This window comes from Dasypus novemcinctus, chromosome 7 (assembly GCF_030445035.2).
Source record: "Dasypus novemcinctus isolate mDasNov1 chromosome 7, mDasNov1.1.hap2, whole genome shotgun sequence".
NCBI lineage: Eukaryota > Metazoa > Chordata > Mammalia > Cingulata > Dasypodidae > Dasypus > Dasypus novemcinctus.
In genome coordinates this window covers 114,661,246-114,684,247 of record NC_080679.1, presented here as the reverse complement: position 1 = coordinate 114,684,247, position 23,002 = coordinate 114,661,246, and the positions used below count along the sequence as shown (strand labels likewise).

The following is a 23,002-nucleotide window of genomic DNA, read 5'->3' as shown; positions in this document are numbered from 1 at the left end:
TGCCCTAATGACATGTTTAAATCAAAGCCCTAATCTTGATTTAATCAAGTAAACGTAAAGGCTTTGAATTTAAGACAATCAAAGAGTAACATGCCCAGAGAAACAGGCTAGTTTACAAACATAATAACTCTTTTTGGAATTCATAAATAATATCAAACTGCCACACCAGATGAAAGATAAGATCAGAAAATGTCTTTCTCACAGGATGATACTCATCATATCCCTTTAGAGAAAAAGACTTTTTGTCACTTAAGTATGCATATATAACTCACTGACTATTAACTTCTACTTTTAACTTGTCTACCACTAAACTATGTACTTCTTGAAAGCAAGAATTTTGCTTCAGTTTGTGCATTCTCAGTGTTACCACTGGAATGTAGAAGGTACTCCCTGCAGTGAGTGCATGGATGGAATGTTTTGAAACTGCATTAACTGCATTAATTTTTTTTTCTGCTTCTTCCTAAGGCTTCAAGTTCCCTGTAGAATTCTAAAATAAACTTTGCTAATGAGGATGTCTGATACTGTTACTGTACAAGATGAAACTGAAACAATGAAGGATTTGGAGACTCAAGTGAAAGATACAACCAGAGTTGAAAATCTTATCAAATCAGAAAACTATGCAAAGATTTTGTCAGAGAAGAATGAACGTTGTATTGACAACAATATTGATTTTCAGGTAAATAGGATTTTCTCCCTTGCTAAATATATCGGTACTAAATATTCAATCTGTAGTTATATTCACACAAAACTTACTTTTCAGCATTCTGAAAGGATCAGCATGACTCTTTAGGACATACTCATCAGCTCGTTTTTGAGCCATTTAGAATTAACTTGTTGAATAGCTCTTTGATTTGCTTTTATCATATAGTTCTTTAATGTATGTGGCCTGTACTATGGCTTTCTACTTTTACTTTCCACCCTGTCCCTAACTACCACTGCTGTGAGACTTGAGAGTTTAACCTAAGAGAGGAAAGGAATAGAGAGAGTGAAACTGCATGCATTCTGTTTGCAAAATCAGTCCTCAGTGGGAGCAGTTAATCAACCATGACTAAGAAAACTTAAAAGGTTGTGATTAGAAAAACAGCTGCCACTTAAAGCTTTTGATGCTGTGCATATATGATGACTTAAAACTAACCACTTGAAGAAGCTTTTAATTCCAGGCATAGATGGAAATTTATTTTAATTGGTTAGCAGATTTAAGGTAGGTAAAAGTGGTTTCAGGTTATACTTCTAGGAAGTAACATTTTTTATATACTTCATTCTTTTGTGGGTCAGGAAATGGGGCAGAGCTAAGTTAAGTGAATCTTCTGTTCCACAAGGCATCAGAAGAGGTCCATCAGCAATATTTGGCTAGCAGATTGAATCCAGGACTGCCTCACTCATGTGTCTGACACTTTAGCATGAATGGTTGGAATGCTGGGCTCAACTGGAATTGGGCTTCTACACATGGTGTCTCCAGCATGACAAGCTCAGGGTGGTGAGACTTTTTACGTGGCAACTTAGGCTCCCAAAGACAATGTTCCACAAGAACCAAGGGAAGCTGTAAGGCTTCTTAACCATCCAGCTCGAAAGCTGAAGAGCCTTCCTTCCACTGTCTTCTTTTGATCATACATATCCATAAGGAGTTACTTTCAAAATAACATGGAGTTACCTATTATGAAATACCTGTTTTCTAACATACTGCCAGACTACTGGCTATCACATTTCATCTTAGTACCTCATATAGCATTCCCTAAAGGTTGTCATTTAAATGTAAACTATTATTTTTACTCATAAATTTGGGTGTAGGCACCACTTTAGGTTTCCTACTGAGAATTTTGAATAAACCAACTATTCATTGTATTAGAGTAATAAGATTTCCTCCACTTTCCTCTCTTTCATTCTGAAAATAAGCTGCCATGAATAACTTATGTCTGTTACTTACTTCAAGCTAGTAATAGTTAAAGTGACTTTGTAAAAGGAAAATATTTACTGTCCAGAAGAAGCATGCATTTCATCCATTACCAGGCCTTATTATCCCTTGAATATTTTATTTAGAAAAAGTGAATTTTAATGAAGAGATACCACAGGTTCTTTACTATTGTGATGAAACTCAATCATTTTCTACTGTCTATTCTTAAGAAAATATTTTTATTAAAGAATAATTTCATTAAACTAGAGAGAGACCAGCAGACACTGGACTTCACCTTCTATGGTTTCCAAGCAGAGATTATCTCATAGAGCCCCGTCACCATTTCTTTTATAAGTAATTCTGTTTGTGTGGCTTTTTCTACTTTTTTTTTTTTTTTTTAAAGGTTAGTTGTGTTTTTAATTCAAGAGTTTTATTTTGGACCATAATCTTTTATGTAAGTTTTATTTTTTCTTTCTTAATAATCAGACTTTTTTGTAAAGTACATTAGAGCTAATTCTAAATTATCTGTTTATATTACAGTTAAATACCAAGAAGTTAACTTTCCCACATAATTGCCACTGAGCTATTCTGAATTGTTCAGAATATTAACTATGCAAAGTGTTTTTGTATAGTAACTTTTCTGCTGCCACACACTGTTCCTGTTGAGAATCTTGAGGAAATTTTTAGACTTCCTATGATTATGAAGTGTTTGGGAGATGGGGTGAGTGTCAGATTTCTAAAACTAGAAAAATATTTTTTTTAGTTAGACTACTAGTATCCCTAATCCTTAATATTCTAAAAGGGAAAATTATGTTTGATTTAGCTTCCTATGTATAACTAATTTATGTAGTCTCCATTGTTGGATTTTTGTCACAGATAGGCTTTTCAGATTAAATTCAGATTATATTTAATTTGTGTTGATTTTTGCAGTAATTTGAATTACAGTGGCTCCTGTGTTCTGTTTACTTATTAGAGACTTAAACTTACCTTTCCTATTATTTTACAGTCATATCATTGTATTTGACAAATGCTTTTGTTCAAGGATATTTCTCTGTATACATGTGTACATACAACCAAACCATATTTCAGAGCAGTTAAACAATGTCCTCTCCCCCACAGACTACTTATTTTTTTCAAGATTTATTTTATTTATTCCCCCACTCCCACTCCCCCATTGTTTACACTAGCTGCCTCCTCTCTGTGCCTGTCTGCCATGTGCTCACCTTCCTTCTAAGAGGCACCAGGAACCAAACCCGGAATCTCCCATATGGGAGAGAGGCACCCAATCACCTGAACCACCTCCGCTCCCTGCTTGTTGTGTCTTTCGTGTTTTCCTCATTGTGTCTCTTCACTGTATCATTTCACCGTGTCAGCCCATTGCATCGACTTGTTGTTCCACCAGTCTTCTTTAGGAAGCACCAGAAACTGAACCCAGGACCTCCCACATGGTAGGCAGGTGCCCAACTGCTTGAGCCACATCTGCTTTCTCCCACAGACTACTTATTATTTCTTTTTTTTTTTTTAGATTTATTTTTTTATTTATTTCTGCCCCTTCCCCTCTCCCCACCCCCGGTTGTCTGCTCTCTGTGTCCATTCGCTGCATGTTCTTCTGTGACCGCTTCTATCCTTATCAGTGGCACCAGGAATCTGTGTTTCTTTTTGTTGCATCATCTTGTTACGACAGCTCTCTGTGTGTGCGGTGCCATTCTTGGGCAGGCTGCACTTTCTTTCGCACTGGATGGCTCTCCTTTCGGGGCGTACTCCTTGCGCGTAGGCTCCCCTACTCAGGGGACACCCCCGCGTGGCATGGCACTCCTTTGCGCGCATCAGCACTGCGCATGGGCCAGCTCCACATGGGTCAAGGAGGCCCGGGGTTTGAACGATAGACCTCCCATGTGGTAGACGGACGCCCTATCCGTTGGGCCAAGTCTGCTTCCCCATACTTAATGAATGATAAGGATGGGCTTAGTTAGCCACTAAGCCTAATGTGCCACAGTGCATGAACAGCTTTTGATACATACAAGTGAATTTTTCTTGCACAGTATCAGTTGAAGTAGGGGTTTAGTATATTCTGATTCTGTAGTAAGCTCTTTGATAATTAAGATGCAGCTCGTATATCCCCCAAGTTAGTTCTAGTGCATCTGTTTTTAAAAAAAGAAAACAAGATATAGATTAAGAAAGCAATAACAATTCTATATGGTCATCAGTAAAACTTAGGGCAAGCCCACTTCTTCATCAGTGAGGGGAATGAGCAACAAATTTCCTAATTGATGAAACATGAAAAGAATTTTCTTTTTAAAGGATTAAGTAGGAGTTTATATATAAATCATGCTAATCATAATTGAAATTATTTTCCTATTTGTATGACAGAGTTAAATAGGATGTATAAAATGTAACTGGTACATAGTTAAACCTAACAAATGGTTGATATTATTAGTAATAGTAATATCATTATAATCGTCACATAGTTGTTGCTCATTATATCAGTGACAACTTTTTAGCTTCTCATATTTACCCCTTTATAATTGTGCAAAATAGATTTTCCCTAGTAATGAAATAAAATTACACTTAACATGTTGACAAAAATTACAAAGTAATTTTTTTTGTTTCTGTATATTATATTCCCTGTCTGAATGCTATACTTTCATTGTCTTTTATTATTTTTTAATGAATTTGATTTTTTAGAACTTGTAATTCACTTCCTGTGATACACTTACTAAAATTATTTCTTTTTAACTCAGATTGTATGCATATATGATAACCTAGCTAGCACTCATAAACACATTGCTTCTTATAGTGCTTTAATATGCAATATAAAGAGATTTTCACTACCTCTTACACTTGTAGAAATGCCATTTTTACTTGCTCTGGCAATGTTCGTGTATAACAGCAGTAGGATCTGGAGGTCCTCTTTTCATTTAGCATTGGGTAACTACAAACCAGAGCGTCTGTAACATAGTCTAGTCTTTTTCTTAGATTCTTAAACTAGGCCTTCAGACTTTAAATGTTATATTCTGTGGCTCAAACTAAATGGTATAATCAAATTAATGAGTGGGGTTGCCTAATTGGTCAATTCATTTAAAGTAATTCATTTAAAGTAATGTCAGCTCCCCTGACTTGTTGTTTTCTTTTGTTCTAGTGAAAATTAGAAGCCTACCATCCCTTTTGTGTTTGCTTGTTTTCTTTGGGGTTATTCTATTTTTATTCTAGTAACATATATATAACGGTATTAGCCAAAAGGGATACTGATGCAAAGGACCAGACTCTGTTCTTTTTTTTCTTTTTCTAAGATTTATTTATTTATTTATTTTTCTTCCCCCCCTCCCTGGCCCTACTTGTCTGTTCTCTGTGTCTAGTTGCTGCATCTTCTTTGTCCGTTTCTGTTGTTGTCAGCGGCACGGGAATCTATGTTTCTTTTTGTTGCGTCATCTTGCTGCGTCATCTCTCCATGTGTGCGGCGCCATTCCTGGGCAGGCTGCACTTTCCTTCGCTCAGGGTGGCTCTCCTTACAGGGCGCACTCCTTGTGTGTGGGGCTTCCCTACGTGGGGACACCCCTGCGTGGCACAGCACTCCTTGCACACATTCAGCATTGTGCGTGGGCCCGCTCCACACGGGTCAAAGAGGCCCGGGGTTTGAACCACGGACCTCCCATGTGGTGCGGACGCCCTAACCACTGGGCCAAGTCCGCTGCCTCTGTTCATTTTTATAAAGGGTATTTATTTGGGGTAGAAGCTTATGGTCACAAGGCCCTAAAGAGTCCAGCTCAGGGTACCATAGAAGGTACTCTGACACCCAAAGTCTGTTGCCACATGTTGATGCAAGATGGCTGCCGATATCTGCCAGGGTTCTGCCCTCCTCTTATGGCTATGTGGATCCAGCTTCTTCTGATCTCAGCCCTAGGCTGGCATAAGGCTCATCTGTTTCCCCAGGACTCATTTCTTTCCAGGCTCGGCTGCTCTGGTCTCTTCACAAGGTCAGCTATAGACTATTAGGCTTATCTCTCTTCCCAGGGCTGCTGCCATGTCAAAGGAGCTGTCTCCCTCTGTGTTCTTCTCCTGTGTATCTACTTCCCTGTCTTTAATAGAGCATCCATTTATATACCCCTCAGCTATAGGCTAGCTGTAGGCCAGGCATCAAATCCAGTCGCCCTAATGATGTGGTCAAATAAAAGCTCTAATCTTGATTTAATAAAGTAAAAGTGAAACTCTGCATCTAATACAATCTGATACACCCAAAGGAACAGACCAGTTTATAAACACAATCCAGTATCTATTTTTGAAATTCATAAACCAGCACCAAACTGCCACAACAACCTAAAATTTTTCCCTTTTAATCACATTTAAATTTTTAATTCAGTGGTATTAATTATATGCACAACGTTATGCTCCTATCACCACCATCCATTACCAAAAGTTTTCCAATCGCCTCAAACAAAAATTCTGTACCAATTAAGCATTAACTTCCCATTCCCCACCCCCATCCGGGCCCCTGGTAAACTATATTCTAGTTTCTGACTATAAATTTACTTATTCTAATTATTCCATATCATTGAGGTCATACAGTATTTGATCTTTTGTGTCTAGCTTATTTCACTCAACATGATGTCTTGAAGACTCATCCATGGTGTTGTATGTATCAGAAGGTCATTCCTTTTTAGGAATGAATAGTATTCCTTTGTATTATGTATATACCACATTTTGTTAATTTATTCACTTGTTGATGGGCACTGGGTTGTTTCTACCTTTTGGCATCGTGAATAGTGTCACTGTGAACATTGGTGTGCAAGTATCTGTTCTAGGACATATATTTAGAAGTAGGATTGCCAAGTTGTGGTGATTTTATACTTACCTTTCAGAGAAACCAGCAAACTGTCTTCCACAGTGTCTTCACACCAACAATGAATGAGTGTTCCTATTTCTCCACATCCTCTCTACCATTTGTTATTTTCTGTGTCTTTAATACGAACCATTTTAGTGAGTGTGAAATGGTATCTCATTGTGGTTTTGATTTGCATTGCTATAATTGCTAATGATGTTGAGAATCTTTTCATATACTTATTGGCCATTTGCACATCTAGGAGAAAAGTCTGTTTAAGTGTTTTGCCCATTTTTACATCGGGTTGTATTTTTGTTGTTGAGTTGTAGAATTCCTTTATATAGTCTATATTAAATCCTCTTGTAAATATTTTTCCCGTTGTATAGTCTTTTTGCTTATATGATAAGATCCTTTGATGTACTGAAGTTTTTAATTTTGCTAAATTTATTTTTTCTTCTGTTGCTCATGCTTTGTTACAAAATCTAAGAAACCATAGCCTAACACAGAGTCCTAAAGATGCTTCCCTGTGTTTTCTTCTCAGAGTTTTATAATAATGATTCTTATATTTAGGTCTTTGATCCATTTTGAGTTAATTTTTGTAAATGGTGTAAGGTAGGGGTCCACCTTCCTTCTTTTGCATGTGGAAATCCAGTTTTCCCATCACTATTTGTTGAAGAGTATTCTTTTCACCACTGAGTAGACTTGGCACCCTACCAGACATCAATTGGCCAAAGGTGTGAGGGTTCATCTCAGTTCAGGTCCGTTGATCTGTGTCTCTCCTTGTGCCAGTACCATAGTGATTTGGTTACTGTAAATTAGTAATTTTTAAAAATCAGGAAATGTGAGTCCTCTAACTTCATTTGGCTATTCAGAGTCCCTTACCCTTCCATATACATTTGACAATGGGCTTTTCCATTTCTGCAAAGAAGTCTATTGGAATATTGAGTGGAATTGCATTGAATCTGTAAATTGCTTTGGGTAGAATTGATATCTTAACAATATTTAGTCTTCCAGTTTAATTTTTATCGCTCTGACCTTTAGGTATGTGCTTATCAATTTTAATTCATTATCTTCTCCCACATAATTTCCATTAATCTCTAGAAAAGCATTTGAGAATAGGCTCTTCCAGGTGCAATAAGAATCTTAGTTTGAAAGTCTTCTACCATTACAATTTGTTTTGCCAATAATAATTACAAATTGCAAATGAAAAATGATCCTCTTTGTGAAATAAGTTAAACTTTCTCTTTTTTTTTTCTTTTTTTTTTTTAATTTTCTCTTTATTGAGGTATTTGGTTGGTTACTTTTTATGTTAATACACAGTTAAATTTATAAAAATTATTCTGTTCCTTCTAGCAGTACATAAAAATATCTCATGATTAATGACTTAGTGCCTTAGTTTTTCTTCCCTTTTTATCTTTTATAATACAGAAACTTTAAACCGGGGATTAGTAACAAGGGGTGTGTGAGCTTGAATTTAAATTCAGAAAAACATTCTTGTGGTGACGTGTTGGTGTGTTTGTGATATAATTACTAAATAATACACAGTATAGTGTAAACTCAGTAAGGAGTCCATGGTTTTCACCTGGCTGGTAAAGGGGTCTGTGGAACAAAAAAGGTTAAGAACCCATGCTTTAAACAGATGTAAACTGCACAAAGCATTACAAAGATAGGCACAGAAAATTACTGAAAATATTAAACTAAAAGAGGTAGTATGATAAGCAAAAGAGCACTCGAAAACAAAACCTATGTACCAACTCTTGATATTAACTTTACTAGATAGATTTGGTTTTTTTGTTTCTTTTCCATTAGCTGTAAAGTTCCCTGGTTTGTTGTACAGTTGAGATTTTGAGGAATGCTTTGAGGGTCTTTCCACATCTATATTCTGAAAAAATTTAGATCTGTTTAAAGTTTCTTTATTATAAAAGAAAAACCAAAATACTTGAAATCTTTAACCAGGTTCATTTTTCTTTACTCCCAAAGTAAAGAATCTGTAAGGGCAATAAATTGAAGAACAGTCTGGGGTTCATAGTAATTTGAAAACATATCCATTTATTTTGAATCCACAGTTTTTCTCCAAGCCGCTGAAGTGTGACAATATGTTGATACCAGTTTCAGACTGGAGTTCTCTAAAGGATGTTTTGTATTCTGCACCCATTTATTGACCTGGTTCCTGAACTATATCCTGCAATGTCAAACAAGTTAAACTGTGAATTAGGGACTTTGTAGTAAAATTCTCTTAAAAGCAAAATCTACGTTTTAAATAGTAAAATCCCCTTCTTAAAGTAATTGTACCTGAAATTGGGAGAATTCCTATTTAAAACCAAATCTGCCAAATTAATACCAAAAATATGGAATAAAGTTTACTTTAATAAACAGAACTCATTTTCTGTTTTGTCATTGCTGTGTATACATGGTGCATAGCAAATTTTCTGTCAGTATATATTTTGTCTTTTTTTTTTTCTATTTGAAGTAAAATAAAGTAAATGAGTTTTACTGAGTAATGCCACTTTTGCAGTTTATAGTTTACTTACGTAGGAGCATATAGTTTTTCTTGTGCTGTGTAACAAATTACCACAAAAAAGTCTTCATTAAAACAATACCCATTTATCAGTTCACAGTTCTGTAGATGAGAAATTTGGATGGACTTGGCTGGTTTATCTGCCTAGGGTTTCACAGGGCCAAAATCAAGGTGTAGGTGTGACTGAACCATTATCTGGAGCCTCAGAGGGAATAATTTGTTTCCAGGCTCATGTTGGTAGAATTCAGTTCCTTGCTATTGTAGATCTGAGGTCCACGATTCCTTTCTAGCTGTCAGCTGGTTACAACTCTCTGTTCCTAGCGGATTCCCACTCATATCTCCCTGACTTGTCTTGCTTCCAGCCAGAGAAAAGTCTGCCTTTAAGGGCTCACCTGACTCAGGCCCATTTTGTAATCTTTGTACCTTAAAATTAGTGGATTTGGAACTAATTACATCTGTAAAATCCCTTTATGGCAGTACCTAAATCAGTGTTTGCTTAAATAGTCAGGGGGTGGGAATATTGGGGCATGGCTATCTATGGGCAATTAAAATTCTCTTGAACAAATGAAAGGAAAGAGTAAACAGAAATAGAAGGCAGTGCCAGGATACAGCAGCTTTCTTAGGCAGCACTGCCATGTGTACCTGTGTGCACACACATATCATTTTCTTCTCTATAAGAAATGAAAAAGTAGTTTTCTTTATATTTCCCTTTTGTTGTTGTTAATTTGTAGTTTGGATAATCCAGGGTAAAAACACCAAGAGTATAATGCTGCTTATCTTTCAATAGTTCAAGATGGGACTGCCAGGACACACTTGGTACCATGGACTCTCATTTCTGTTCGCTCTGTCAGGAAGCCTTATCTGGATGTTAGAATGAAATGCTGCTTTTTGTTTTTTGTTTTTTGTTTTTCCATTCTTAAGTGAAGCATGCTAGTCTGTGTATTAAGGAGTTTGTATCTGTTTTATTTAGGGTACCAAATTTGCTCCCTGGCTTTTATGAGTATAAATAATAGATACCTGGACCCTGTATTGTTTGAGGTTTCAATTTGGAGAGATTCTGGAAGGAATAGGAAGGAAGAAGAGAGCTTTTAAAAGCTATCTGACTCTGATTTGCAGAAATTTCAGCTTGTTTCCCAAACCAAAGCCTGGTATCACATGCTAGGGCTAGTTCACCTCATGCTGATATCAGAACTCTGCCCTCTTTTCTTCATTTCTGCTTCATTGCCTTACCCCAGACCTGGTGAATAGGATTCCATCACTGATAAACTGGTGGTGTACAGTGCTGAAAAGGCTTAGTAGATGTATAGTTGTACTCTGACTCCAGGTTCATTTGAAGCGTTCTCCTTGGTAACTTAGTAATTTCTCCTTGGAACTTTTCTGAGCACAGCTACTTAAAATTCCTCAGTTTTTTGTGGATTTTTTTCTAGCCTTGACTAAAATGTTATGTAGTATAAAACCCTGAAGAAGCACATTTTACTTTGCTGTTATCTAAGAAGTTACTTTATATGTTCCATTTAACTCAATTCAAAAAGGAATTGTGGCCATTTGCTGACTTAAAGAAAAATACCAACCCACAGAAGTATTTTAGAGTATCTTCTGCAAGCATACTTCTGAGAGAAATCAATACCCATTTACTGAAACCAACTTTGATTTCTCCATATTCCATACATTGCGCACTGTTAGTTTCTCTCAGGTTTAGATTTGTGAATTAAGCAAATTCTCTGTTTCAATATAAAATTTAATATAAATCTTTCTTGTGTATTCAGCGGCCATTGCAGTCATTTGGACAGACAGGAAAAAGGTCTAAGGTATAGTAAATATTTTGGTGTGCTGGCATGCCAAGAACCTTCCTTCATGCTTGATGAATCCTTGTCTCCATATAGCACTGCATTTGGTTTAGTATTTTCATATTTTGTTTCGGGCAGAAAGCTTTTTTTGTTTCATTTGGGGTTTTTGTCTTGCCTAGTTGCTTTTGTGCATTGCTTTTTATATCTTTGATGGTTCTTTTTCTGTAGAGAAAATGGCTTTCTTACCATTCTTTGGGTTATAAAATTGGAATTATTCCCACTTTTACTATTGCTGTAATTTTCAAAACTGCAATTGTTTATTTTGCTCTTAACAAAGGAATTTAGTGGTGTTTAACGGTGTATTTAACTTGCACATTTCAAATAGTTTTATACATAATAGAAACTATTTATAAAAAATATGTGAGAAACCCTCTCTCAGTGGCTTTTAGATGTACCCTAGATTTATAAAATGTAGTTTAATTTTAAATACTTCTCTTTAGTCAAGCTCAAAGTTAAAGCTAGTTCGGAGCCTTGCAGTATGTGAAGAATCTCCACCACCCCCTGCAGCAGAGATAACACAGGAGAACCAGGTAAAAAAAAAAATACATGGTGGAATAACCTGCCTCCTGGAGATTTTTCATAAGGTTAAGTAAAAGTTGTGGGTGTTTGTGTACGTGTGCTTGTTGTTTTTACCAAGTGAAACTGATTTTATAATACTTGCCACCCAAGATATAGATGAAAAATTGGAGGAACTTCCTTATTTCATTCTAAGAGCTAGAGCACTGATTTCTCTTCTTGAAAATCTTAGGGATCATATAATTAACTGTGAATGTGGCTTTAAGAGAATCAAATATTCTTAGTGAAAAATTATAGTGAAGTAGTATTTTCAGTGAATGTATTTGTGATAAAAATTGTTTTTTGAGTTTTAACTTTTGGAAATTTGTCAAACACTGCTTTTGTGTGGAGAGAACACTATCCAAGATTTCTATATGATGTACTTTATTTAATCTGAATGCATGGCTCTTTCATATGGTCCAATACTTCTAATTCCTCTTCTGTCTACTGTTGTAAAATACAGGACAACAGAAGTGCAAGCAAATAGCTCATTTGCCTTTTATCTTCTTTTTGATAGTATCTCTTTTCTGTTGATCTCAAATTGATCTTTTTCTCATGTCATATTTGGACATTTATTCATAAATATTTTTATCAGTGTTTACCAATGTTTATCAGTGATAACTTTGACATTTAGTGGTTTATTCTACTTTTAAGATTTAGAGCAATGTAAAATGCTCATATATCCCAACAGTCAGTTCCAAAGAATTGAGGCATTGTTATGGTGGATTTAAGAAACCATGACTGGTTGTACATTTTTTAGTTTTTTATAAATTCCAATTGTACATTTGATGATTCAAACAAAAAATTTTATACTTTCCCTTGAATTAAAAGATGTTGCCCTCAAAAGCCTACTATACATATTAAAAGTAGGTGTTACAGATTTAGAATATGTTCTATTTTTTAAAACAGCTATAATTCTTGTTCCCAGGTTGCAAGGTGCAAAATATTTTTGAAATAATCCTTTGTTATCAATAAAAACTACTTAAAAATCTGTTTCCTTTGAAATTTGTTCATGTCAGGAACATAGGTTTCAAATTTTATTTGTGATTTTTAAAATATATATACCTACATAGATAGAAGAGAGCTGTATTTATTTTTATAAAATAGAGATATTTTAGCTATAAAATAAGAGTGTTCTAAAGTAAAAAGCAGAAACAGAGTCAAATATTTTACTTAAGTACTATTGCCCGGAGAACATTTTAAAATGTTAGCCTTTAGCTTTTGTATGATTATTGATAAGCTGGAAAGTTATGATGCATTTGGAGAAAAATTCAGTAAAATTTTTTTTTAAAATAGCAATTTTTAAAGCAATCTTTTGTACTAGCCAGAGTAAAGAATACACCTGTTCAAGGCAGAGCAGTGATCATTGCAACATGATTTTTGAAAATTAATTTCTTAATTCAGTAGGCCAAAATGGCACAACATCTTAGCCTTCTTGCATAATATTTAGTCCAGGAAGATTAAGGAAACTAGAAAGGCCAGGCATTCGTAAGATTATTAATGCAGAAAAAGCACATCCTTTTTTGAGAAAAATTTAACATGGTCTTTAGTTCTATGCCATACATTTTCCTTTCCTTATCTGAAAAGTGTTTGGGGGAAATTCTTAGGGCACTATATAAATTTGGCTAGTGAAAATTTACATGGAAAAAACTATCTGATATTACCAGGTATATATCTTGTATGTAAATATATACATTATTGATCAAAGATTATAATTTTTGCATTTACAGTCCAAAAAGTTCAGTTACATAGATTATAAATAGGCTAGTTATGTCAGAATTCAGGTATTTTACTTTATACTTTTCTTTCTCTGTCAAAGAATTTCCCTTGAATAGCATTTTTTTTTCTTTTGGGTAATAACTTGTTATTACCGCTCTGAACAAAAAGAGATTCCTTTTTAAAAAGTCTTTTTTTCAAGCCGTGAATTAACTAAACTGCACCTGAATGGGAAATGGAAAATAAAGTATTTCTTATGAAATATATTAGTTTCTAATCCTTGATTGTAGAGCTACATTCCAACTAATTTGCTTTCTTTAAAATTTGATGTTTGATACATTTATCTGAAACAAAGCTCACATTCTAAAAATTGAAAGGCAATTGAACGAGAGATGTCACTTGTGTCTGATAAGAACTTTTAAGATGGAAGTGACCTCAATAATCGATGTTAATGACAAAATGACGAGTAAAGGAGTTATATTTTCCTATGGCGATGTTGCTGTCATTCCAGGTATTTATAGTCAAAGAGTTTAATGTCTGAGGACTTAGGCGTTTAAAATATGTCCCATTTATTCACTATTGAAAACAGGGCCTCAGTACATTAAGCTTATCAGATTCCTACATTATAGTTTATATTAATAAAATAATTTAATGTCTGTAATTAAAATGTGTGGTGTTTTTAATAGGAAAACAAGTAAGTGTGGGTTTGAGCATACTGAGTGGAGAATTTAGAAATGAAATGAGATCATCATGGAAGTTCGTGATAGTGAAGGTATAAGAGAAGATAGTGTGAGACCTTTTCTCCCATCGTGGGTTCAGTAGGATTATCCTTGAGTAACTGGAATAGAAGCTGAAAGTCATAGTTCTGGGATTCATTTTTAAATATCCAGTTTACAATTTCGGAAAGAACAAGGAAAGCAGGTTAAAAAAGGAATCAAAGTTAGAACAATGACTCCCTGGTTCATTTACAAAGTTGCCACTGTCTTTGGAAAGCAAGAAAAGGAAGATGGTCATTATTCTAGAAAATATTGACAATGCATAGTATTTGCCCTATGTTCTGAGCACAAATTTGAAATGAGATGAAATAGGAAGCAGGACTGAAAAGAGATTAAAAAAAAAAAAATAGCTGTAGCAGTTGTACAGAGGGAAAAAAAAGTATATGCTCTGAAATGCTACCAAAACTTTTCTTTAGAAAAATTATGTGGTGAATAAAAGTTCAACAGAAATACTGCTGGTTGCAAATATGAGAGACCTGAAATTTGTATCCTCTTTAAAACTGGCTTATTGCCCCTACTGCCACTGACATCACCCAAAACAGCTAAGCAATTGCCTGATTGATGTTTCATCACTAAAAAGAGCATCTGTATAATTTAGTCTGAAATAGGCTACACTTTTACATTTAGTAAAAGTGGTCTGGAAATTATTCTACCTTTATTTATAACCTTGCCTAAGTAAATAGTGCTATGTGACTTTTATCTTTTCAGACTATATAAATTAATTTCTAGTAATTTTTTTGGGTTCTGAAATTACATATAGTTACACTGATATTAAAATAAAATGTAGAATTCGTTCTTTTCAGTCTACAGAATTGTGGTTACTTTACAAGTAAACATTTCATGTCTCGAAGGAAAACAGTCTTTTTTGACACCCCTTTAAAACAACTTCGAGGTGATTTAAGGAAGAACAATGATATATAAATCACACATAGGAAATAAAGTATTATATATTTGGTTTTGAAAATTTTTTGTTTGGCTGGGGAATGAAGGCACATGAGATTGTAATGGAAACTCAAAAATACTTGTTATTAATTATTGACTTCATACTCATAAGTATCTATCATTGCTAGTGATAATAAATATGCATTTTCTTGGCCCTGGCATCTTCATTGCAAAAATAGATTAAGAAGACCTTGATTCTGATCCTTAAGGATTTTATAAGTAGATATATTTAAACTACTAGAGAATATATTTCTTACAAAATAATTTTGAGGATATGTCTCAATTGATATGTTCAATTGAAACACTAATTTTAATTTTGTGAAAAGTTTGATGTGATAAGGGATTTTTAGGTTGTTTTCTAATTTGAAGTATATAATTGGGTGAAGTAAAAAAAATCCATTTCCTTTTTCCTCTGGTTTTATGTTACTCGGAAAATGGAGATTTGCGCTATCATCTGAATCACTGTATTTTCATTGAATAACTGATTTTACCTTTCAACAGGAGAAAATTCAGATCCAGTTAACACAATCATTCGAAAAAGAGGAGAAGCCCTCAAAAGATGAAGCAGAAAAAGAAAAGGCCAGTGATAAGTTGCCCAGAAAAATGTTATCAAGAGGTTTGCAATTTATTTCTGTGTTTTTCAAACAGCACTTTAGTTTCACTGTCAGTAATTCCTGTCAGTGCAGAACAGACTGAAGGGATGATGTGTATAGTCATCTGGACAAACTGACATAATAAAGTTCTGATTATCAGGAAGATGCTTCAGCAAAAAAAAAAAAAAAAAATGACAACACATACCAGAGTCACTGAGGAAGATAATGGTCCTGATCTCTTATTGTCTGTCTTTCATTTTGAAGTACTGGAATCACACTAATTTTTCTATGTTGCTCTCACTAAAAATATTGTTACTTTTTAATTCCTTATGATAAAAAAGCTCATGCCAAACTATTCGGTGTCAAATAAGAATATACCAGGAAGCCCTAAATGTTTACCTTTCATAACTTTTTGAGGGTCTTCACTATCATTCAGCATTTGGGCCAGTAAAAAATACTTTCTTAGTTTATAAACCCAGAGTCATTGACCAATACTGTAATCAGCCTAGGATATTACATTTAAGGTAAAAAAATAAATCTGATTGTTTGAACAGATATTTTAAGAGCAAGCCTTCAGTGATAGATGTCATAAAAATCTAAGCAAATAAATTATTTTTTTGACAACTAAAATGCCTTTCTACCTCCAAATGATTGCCTCCCCTTATATTCATAACTGAACTAAGGTGCTGTAATTTGTTATACATGTGGTGTTAGTTGTCTAAATCATTGGACTTTTTCCACTTAATGGAGGCGTTTTTGAACATTAGGATTGTGGTGAGTATATATATAATAGAATCTCTCAAGAATTCAGAGTAAATTAAACTGACATGTGGAAGTTTTTTAGAATGTGCACATGTACATGCAGCTTTGTAAACACATGTCATGGCGCATTATATGGGACTAGAAGAATTACGGTCATCTGAGTTGAGAATTAATTCCCTTTTACTACCAATATGGGGCATCTTATTTAAGATATGCATCATGTGTAAAAGGGAAAGCTATTTGTTTTCAAACAACTTTATACTGGGTTTTTGTGTTGTTGTTTTTTAGATTCCAGTCAAGAATACACTGATTCAACTGGCATAGATCTACATGAATTTTTAGTAAATACATTAAAAAACAATCCCAGGTAAAAATTGAATTTATAAGGTTTAAATTGCTTCTAGAATATCATAATTTTGCTATATATGTTTTCATTACTAAGTTAGAACATTAGTAATAAGATTGCAGCTATTTAAAGTACACCAGAAACATTTTTGTTTCTTAGGGCTAAGACATTGTTGGTATACTATATGCACATGCACATGTATAATTTTTTTTTGCATTATGCGTGTCCCCAGGATGTAAAATAATTCATATATTCTGTAGGGATTTGGGGAAATACAAAATTACCAAGATATCTAAGCTCTTAGATGTTATTAATCATGAGAAAAATAGAAAATATACCTCACCATAATTTACACAACTAAATACTATCTCAATGTATTCATTTTTAAAAAAAAAAAGGTTTTTTTTCTGAGTTTATAAACCTTCAACCCAAAGATCTTTAAGCTGCTTGAGTCAATACTTTAAAACTAATTGTGAAATCCTTTGTTTTGCCAGAATCCTAGGTGAGTGGTTTTTTACTTTTTGGCTGGTTATTATCCCTATACTTTATGGGGGAAAAGACTCCAACGTTAAGAATCCCTCCTTTAGATGTTAGCCTCTAAACTTGCTTTGAAATAAAAGTAGAACCATTTCATTGGGCATGCACAGAGAAGATAGCATGGACAACTCTCTTGAACATCACCAAGGCTTATGCCATGTCTAGTCTTGCTTTGAGATTACTTTTTTTTTGTCTTTATTCATTTTTTTAATATTATATTAAAAAAATATGAGGTCCCCATATACCCCCCACCCCCTCACCCCACTCCTTCCCCCATATCAACATTCTCCTCCATCATCATGAGACATTCATTGCATTTGGTGAATACATCTCTGAGCATCACTGCACCTCATGATCAATGGTCCACACCATAGCCCACACTCTCCCACTTTCCATCCAGTGGGCCATGGGAGGACCTACAATGTCCGGTAATTGTCCCTGCAGCACCACCCAGGACAACTCCAAGTCCCAAAAACGCCTCCACATCTCATCTCTTCCTCCCATTCCCCACACCCAGCAGCCACCATGGCCACTTTCTCCACGCCAATGCCACATTTTCTTCGATTACTAATCACAATAGTTCATGTATAGAGACTATCAGTAAGTCCACTCTAATCCATATTCTATTCCTCCATCCTGTGGACCTTGGATTGGTTGTGTCCACTCCACATCTATGTCAAGAGGGGGCTTAGATTCCACATGGATGCTGGATGGAGATTACTTTTATTTTCATTCAGGATTTATTGTATTTTATACCACCTTGATTTTCTGTTTTGCTTTTAGCATAAACTCCAAAGGAAGAACCACCAAAATGAAAAGTTGTCTCTTTGTAATAGGGGCTGAAGTATTATAGATCTAGAGAGAGGAAGAAGATAGACAACTCTGCATGACTGCTTTTTGATTTTGGTTTTTTTTTTAGTTCAAATTTATTCCTCAGTGGTTCCAACAGAAATGCAAATTCATTAATCCAATAAACAGGCATTTATTGATCATCTGCCCAGTGCCAAGCATTGTAGTAAACATTGTAGACATAAAGATGAATAAGACATGGTTCCTGACCCTAAAGTATTTACCATCTGGTTGCTTGAAAAAGAAACATGATATAGAATTTAAATAGAACAGGTGTTATAAAAGAAGGCTTTCAATGTGCTATAGAAACACAGATAGGAGGCCCCAACCTCTGTTTGAGTGGATATGGGAAGTCTTCACTGAGAAGTTAATACCTGAGCTGAGTCTTGATTTCCAAGCATTTTAAATGCAGGCTATCCATACACAGAAGTATGGGAAGGACATTGCAGATGGATGAGCACAGTGGTGTGAGAGAAGCAGTGTTATATTCAACAAGATGAGGTTGTACTCTCTGGCTTTAGCAGGGAGGCATGTGGCTAGTGGTCCTTGAAAGTGATGGGCGAAGGTGTTGGTGAGTTGGGAAGGACAGATCATGTATAAGTGTTCTCAACTTAGGGTAGTACCAATACCCTCAGGCAGTGAGAAAATGTGCAGGGGCGTTTTTGATTGTCCCCATGGGTTGGAGTATTACTGGGAAGCCAAAGATATTAAAAAGACCTGCAAGAAAAAAAGACCTGCAGGACAGTAAACCATGCCAGTGGTGCACTGATTGAGAAATACTGAGTTTGTCATCCTAAGTTAAGGATTAATTACTGGGTTTAAATAGTGTAATGCTATAATCAGATTTGCATTTTAGGAAAATTGCTTCGGCAGTGAGGAGCAAAGACTGTGAGTAAGGAGGCTGATTGGGAGGCGATAGAGAAGAACAGAGGAAAGAATACATATGAAATATACTTAAGAGGTAGAAGGATAGTTTGATGCACCTGAAGTACAGCCAGGAGGTGCAGTCTGTCAGCAGTTAAAAGGCTCTAGTTTTCAAATGCATGAGCCAGGCTGAAGGTACAAATTCAGGAATCTTCAGTAGAATTGAAGCTTGCTTTGGATGGTGTTGTCCAAAGAGATGAAATAACTGTCAAGACAAAATTAAATGGAAAGACAGTGTTTAAAAGTTGGATGAGAAGGAGGAGACTGAGTCCTAAAGATAGCAGAAGAATAACATTAACATTTGTCTTAGAAGTTAACCACAGGGGGTTGGGGGGTGGGAAGGAGGTATATGGGAACCTCTTATGTTTTTTAACATAACGTTTTATGTGATCTATTTATCTTTAAAAAAAAAAAAGTTAACCAATGGGGAGCAGTTTCAGAGAGAATGAAGTAACAGGGAGTGAGAAAAGAGAAGTATCAAAAACAGTACATTCAGCTGGCTACTTTAAGACATCATTTCATTTGTAATAGGATGGTAGAAACCAGAACACAGTAGGTTGAGAAGTGGGAACACAGGATATGCGTAGTGTGACTATATCAAGATAGAATCCTAAACAGAATTTTTCCTTCCTCTGATCCTACAAGAGAGGCATCAGCAAGGGGAGAGGATTAGAAATCCATTTTTATGCATTCCAAATTATTTTTCCTTTCCTCTGGAAGTATTTAAAAAACTATCTGCATATGCATATTTAAAGGGTACATTTCAATCTTTTAGTATATTTGCAGATATATGCAATTATCACCTAGTCAGTTTTTAATCTACTCAGAAAGAAACCCTGTGCCATTTAGATATTATCCCTTATATTTCATCCCAGCCCTAAGCAACCACTCTTCTACTTTCTGTCCATTATAGATTTGCCTATTCTGGACATTTCCTATAAATGAAATTATATAATAAATGCTCTTTCACGACTAGTCTGTTTTAGCATTGTGTTTTCAAGGTTCATGGATGTTGTTAAGCACACAGTCAGTTGCCAGACATACATGCGACAAAATTTCTGATAACTATAACAAATACCCACTAAAACTTTTTCAAGATTGAATATTGCACAGAGAGTTCTACTAGATGTTAAGCAAAGTTTGTTTTTTGTTTTTAAGAAGGTACTAGGGATTGAGCCCGGAAGCAGGTAGGTGGGAAGCAGATACTCAAACCACTGAACTAAACCTGCTCCCCATGATTTGTTTTTAGTGATAATAAAATTTAGCCAACTTTTACATTGGATTGTTTTCATTTCAAAGTTTTTTCAGATCATTAAATTTTTATCTTGTTCTCAGCCCAATAAACTTAATTTCAGATATTAAATAATGTTACGTGAAATTTCTGTTTTCAGGAAATATTTTCAAAGGCTATATGCTAACTATAGCAATTACTGAGTTAGGATCCAGAAAGACTCCTTCGTAGATTATGCTCACTGACATAATTTTGTACCCATTTTCATTTAATTTTATACCCATTTTGTGTAAATTTCATATGTAGTAAAGAAAAATGGATAATACAGTATATATATTATTTTACTAGCAAAGGGGAATAACTGCATGGATTAATCCTGAGAATGGGTATGTTTCTCTATGGGGGACATCGTGTAATTGTTCAGTTACACATATCTTCTAATATTATTTTTATTGGTGGTAATGTTTGTCATTTTGTTTTTATCTCTTACAGAGATTTGACGAAAACTGTATGGAATATATAAAACAAATAGAAACGTTGTTTGCTTTTTTATTTATACCTGACATAGCAGCTGCACCCACATTCTTTAAAGTTAATTCTGTTGTAATGACTAGAAACTGATAACTGAAAAGACTTGTTGGATGTTCATTTTAACTTTCAGTTGTAGTTTATTGAAAAGTAATTATTGATTAAGATCCTTTTTATTATTTCTCTAACACCAAATAACAAATATTGATTAATTTTAAAGAGTATACAGTAGCAATTTTAATATATGTGTCTACACAAATGGTTTTGGTTCAAGTGAATTAATCTTTTGATCCATTAGTTAAGTCAACTCAAAGTTCTCCTTTAAAGAATTATTAATTTTTAACTTAAGATCATTAGCAAAATACCCTTGATTACAGACTGGAAAATTTGGACATCTGGACTGGATAAAAGGCAGGAGGTGTAAATCTCAGAAACTTAGGAAAGTTGACAGCCTTATTTTTCAAGAAAGTTTTATTATAGAATAAGAAGAATAGAAAATCCTCTGCAATTCATAGATCTGCATGTAGCAAAAGCCTTGAACCTGTATCAATGCCTAGTAAAACTTTTAGAGTATGTATTCTTTCATGGAGACGTTAATTCCTTTTCAGTGTAAGTACATTCATTAATATATATTTAATATATAACTGCTATTTAGCTCAAGCAAAGAAAATAAATTTAAATGCACTTGTACTTGTTTGTGTACTCTGAGTCTGCTATAATCTCTGGATCTTTTCTAAGGGAAAAATAATAATACATTCCTTTGCAGTTGTGGCAAGTTAATTGAGGAACTCTGCACCTTCCCCTAATGCAGTCTGCTCTCAGACTCAGAAAATAAACCTTACCTTATCATATCTTCTTACCCTTATTTTCCATTCACCCTTTTTTCTTATTGAAAGGAAATATTTATTCCCTTTGACTAATTTTTATCACTTTAAGCTGCCTGACTCAGATTCTTTCTTATTTATAATGAGACAGTAAATAAAATATATCAGAAAAATTACTAAAAGTACTATCATCTTAAGGCAAACTGAACCTACAAGTTTAAATGAAAAGGAGATCTTTAGTTAAGTAAAGAAATCCTTTTTGCAGAGGGAAACGTAAATTCCACACACACACACTTCTGGGTGAAATAATTTGATTAATTTATTCCATGCAAAATATATTTGTTGATCCCCCTCTATATATAAATTGTCCAAATAACTATATAATTATAATTGTGATAAATGCTATTATTTAAAAAAGATATCAAAGAAGAAGCAGTTTCTAAAAGAGGATGTAAGAGGGTGTTCTAAGCAAGGAAAACAGCATGTTTGTCAAGAAACCTGAAGCAGGAAGGATTTTGGCAAATACTGTGACAAGCCAAGATGACCAGAGTTGTGTTAGTAAGGGGCAGGGAGTGTAGCTGAAGTGGTAGCTGAGGGTCAGGATCATACCTGCCTTGTAGGCCATATTACAAATGGTCCGTTTATAATCTAAAAGCAGTGGAAACCTGTGGTAAACACTTAAGGAAGGGCATGACCTATAGGCACTTCTCTGTTAAAAGATGATTGTTATTATGGATACTCCAGGTAGAATAGATTAGGAGGAAACAAGGGAAGGCAGAGGGAGACCATATACTGCTGTTGAAGTATTCAAGCCAAAGGTTATGATTGCTTGAATCTAGTGTCAATGGAGATAGAAAAATAGATAGAATATATTTGCAATATTGACTGGATAGGAGGGTTAGCTAAAGGATAGTAACGGGCCTAAAATGCTGTTGTTTCTGGTATGATAAGTGGTGGCACTGAGATGGGGAATAATAGAGATGAGCCAAGTTTGGGGTAAAAAGTGAATGTTGCTAGAATATGTGTTACATTGTAACCTGCTTTTCAGCTTTGGTTTGAAATATCCAAGTAGACATTGTTTAATGAATGAAGGGGGAAACAATTTTACTAGTTTCATGGAGACTCTTGTAATTTAGAGGGAGGAACAAACTCAGGACTGATATATAGCCTTTCAGACATTCTAAGCAGGAGGTACCATATCCTTTATTAGAATTTGGGAGAAATCTACAATAGAGTATATATTTTGGAGGGAAACATAAACCTCTTCCCTTAGTTTTCTTGATCTATAAAATTTGGGGGACAAAAATCAAATGATCTGTAAAGCTACTTCTAGCTTTGCGGTTCTGT

General features: G+C 34.7%; 1 protein-coding gene across 15 annotated transcripts in view; it reads left to right on the top strand.

The window, feature by feature from the left end:
• R3HDM1 (R3H domain containing 1) overlaps nucleotides 1–23,002 on the top strand; it is a 139,114-nt gene that overhangs the window by 20,187 nt on the left and 95,925 nt on the right. For 10 of the 15 annotated variants that reach the window (XM_058301061.2, XM_058301041.2, XM_058301075.2 and 7 more), the window contains exons 2-6: nucleotides 466–676; nucleotides 10,992–11,033; nucleotides 11,513–11,602; nucleotides 15,563–15,677; nucleotides 16,705–16,783. In XM_058301061.2, the coding sequence (XP_058157044.1) occupies nucleotides 506–676; nucleotides 10,992–11,033; nucleotides 11,513–11,602; nucleotides 15,563–15,677; nucleotides 16,705–16,783 (497 nt within the window). In that variant the 5' untranslated portion in view covers nucleotides 466–505. Of the gene's footprint in view, nucleotides 1–465; nucleotides 677–10,991; nucleotides 11,034–11,512; nucleotides 11,603–15,562; nucleotides 15,678–16,704; nucleotides 16,784–23,002 lie in introns of those variants that run through there. The other 5 variants (XM_058301079.2, XM_058301071.2, XM_058301057.2 and 2 more) reach the window with 3 other exon arrangements.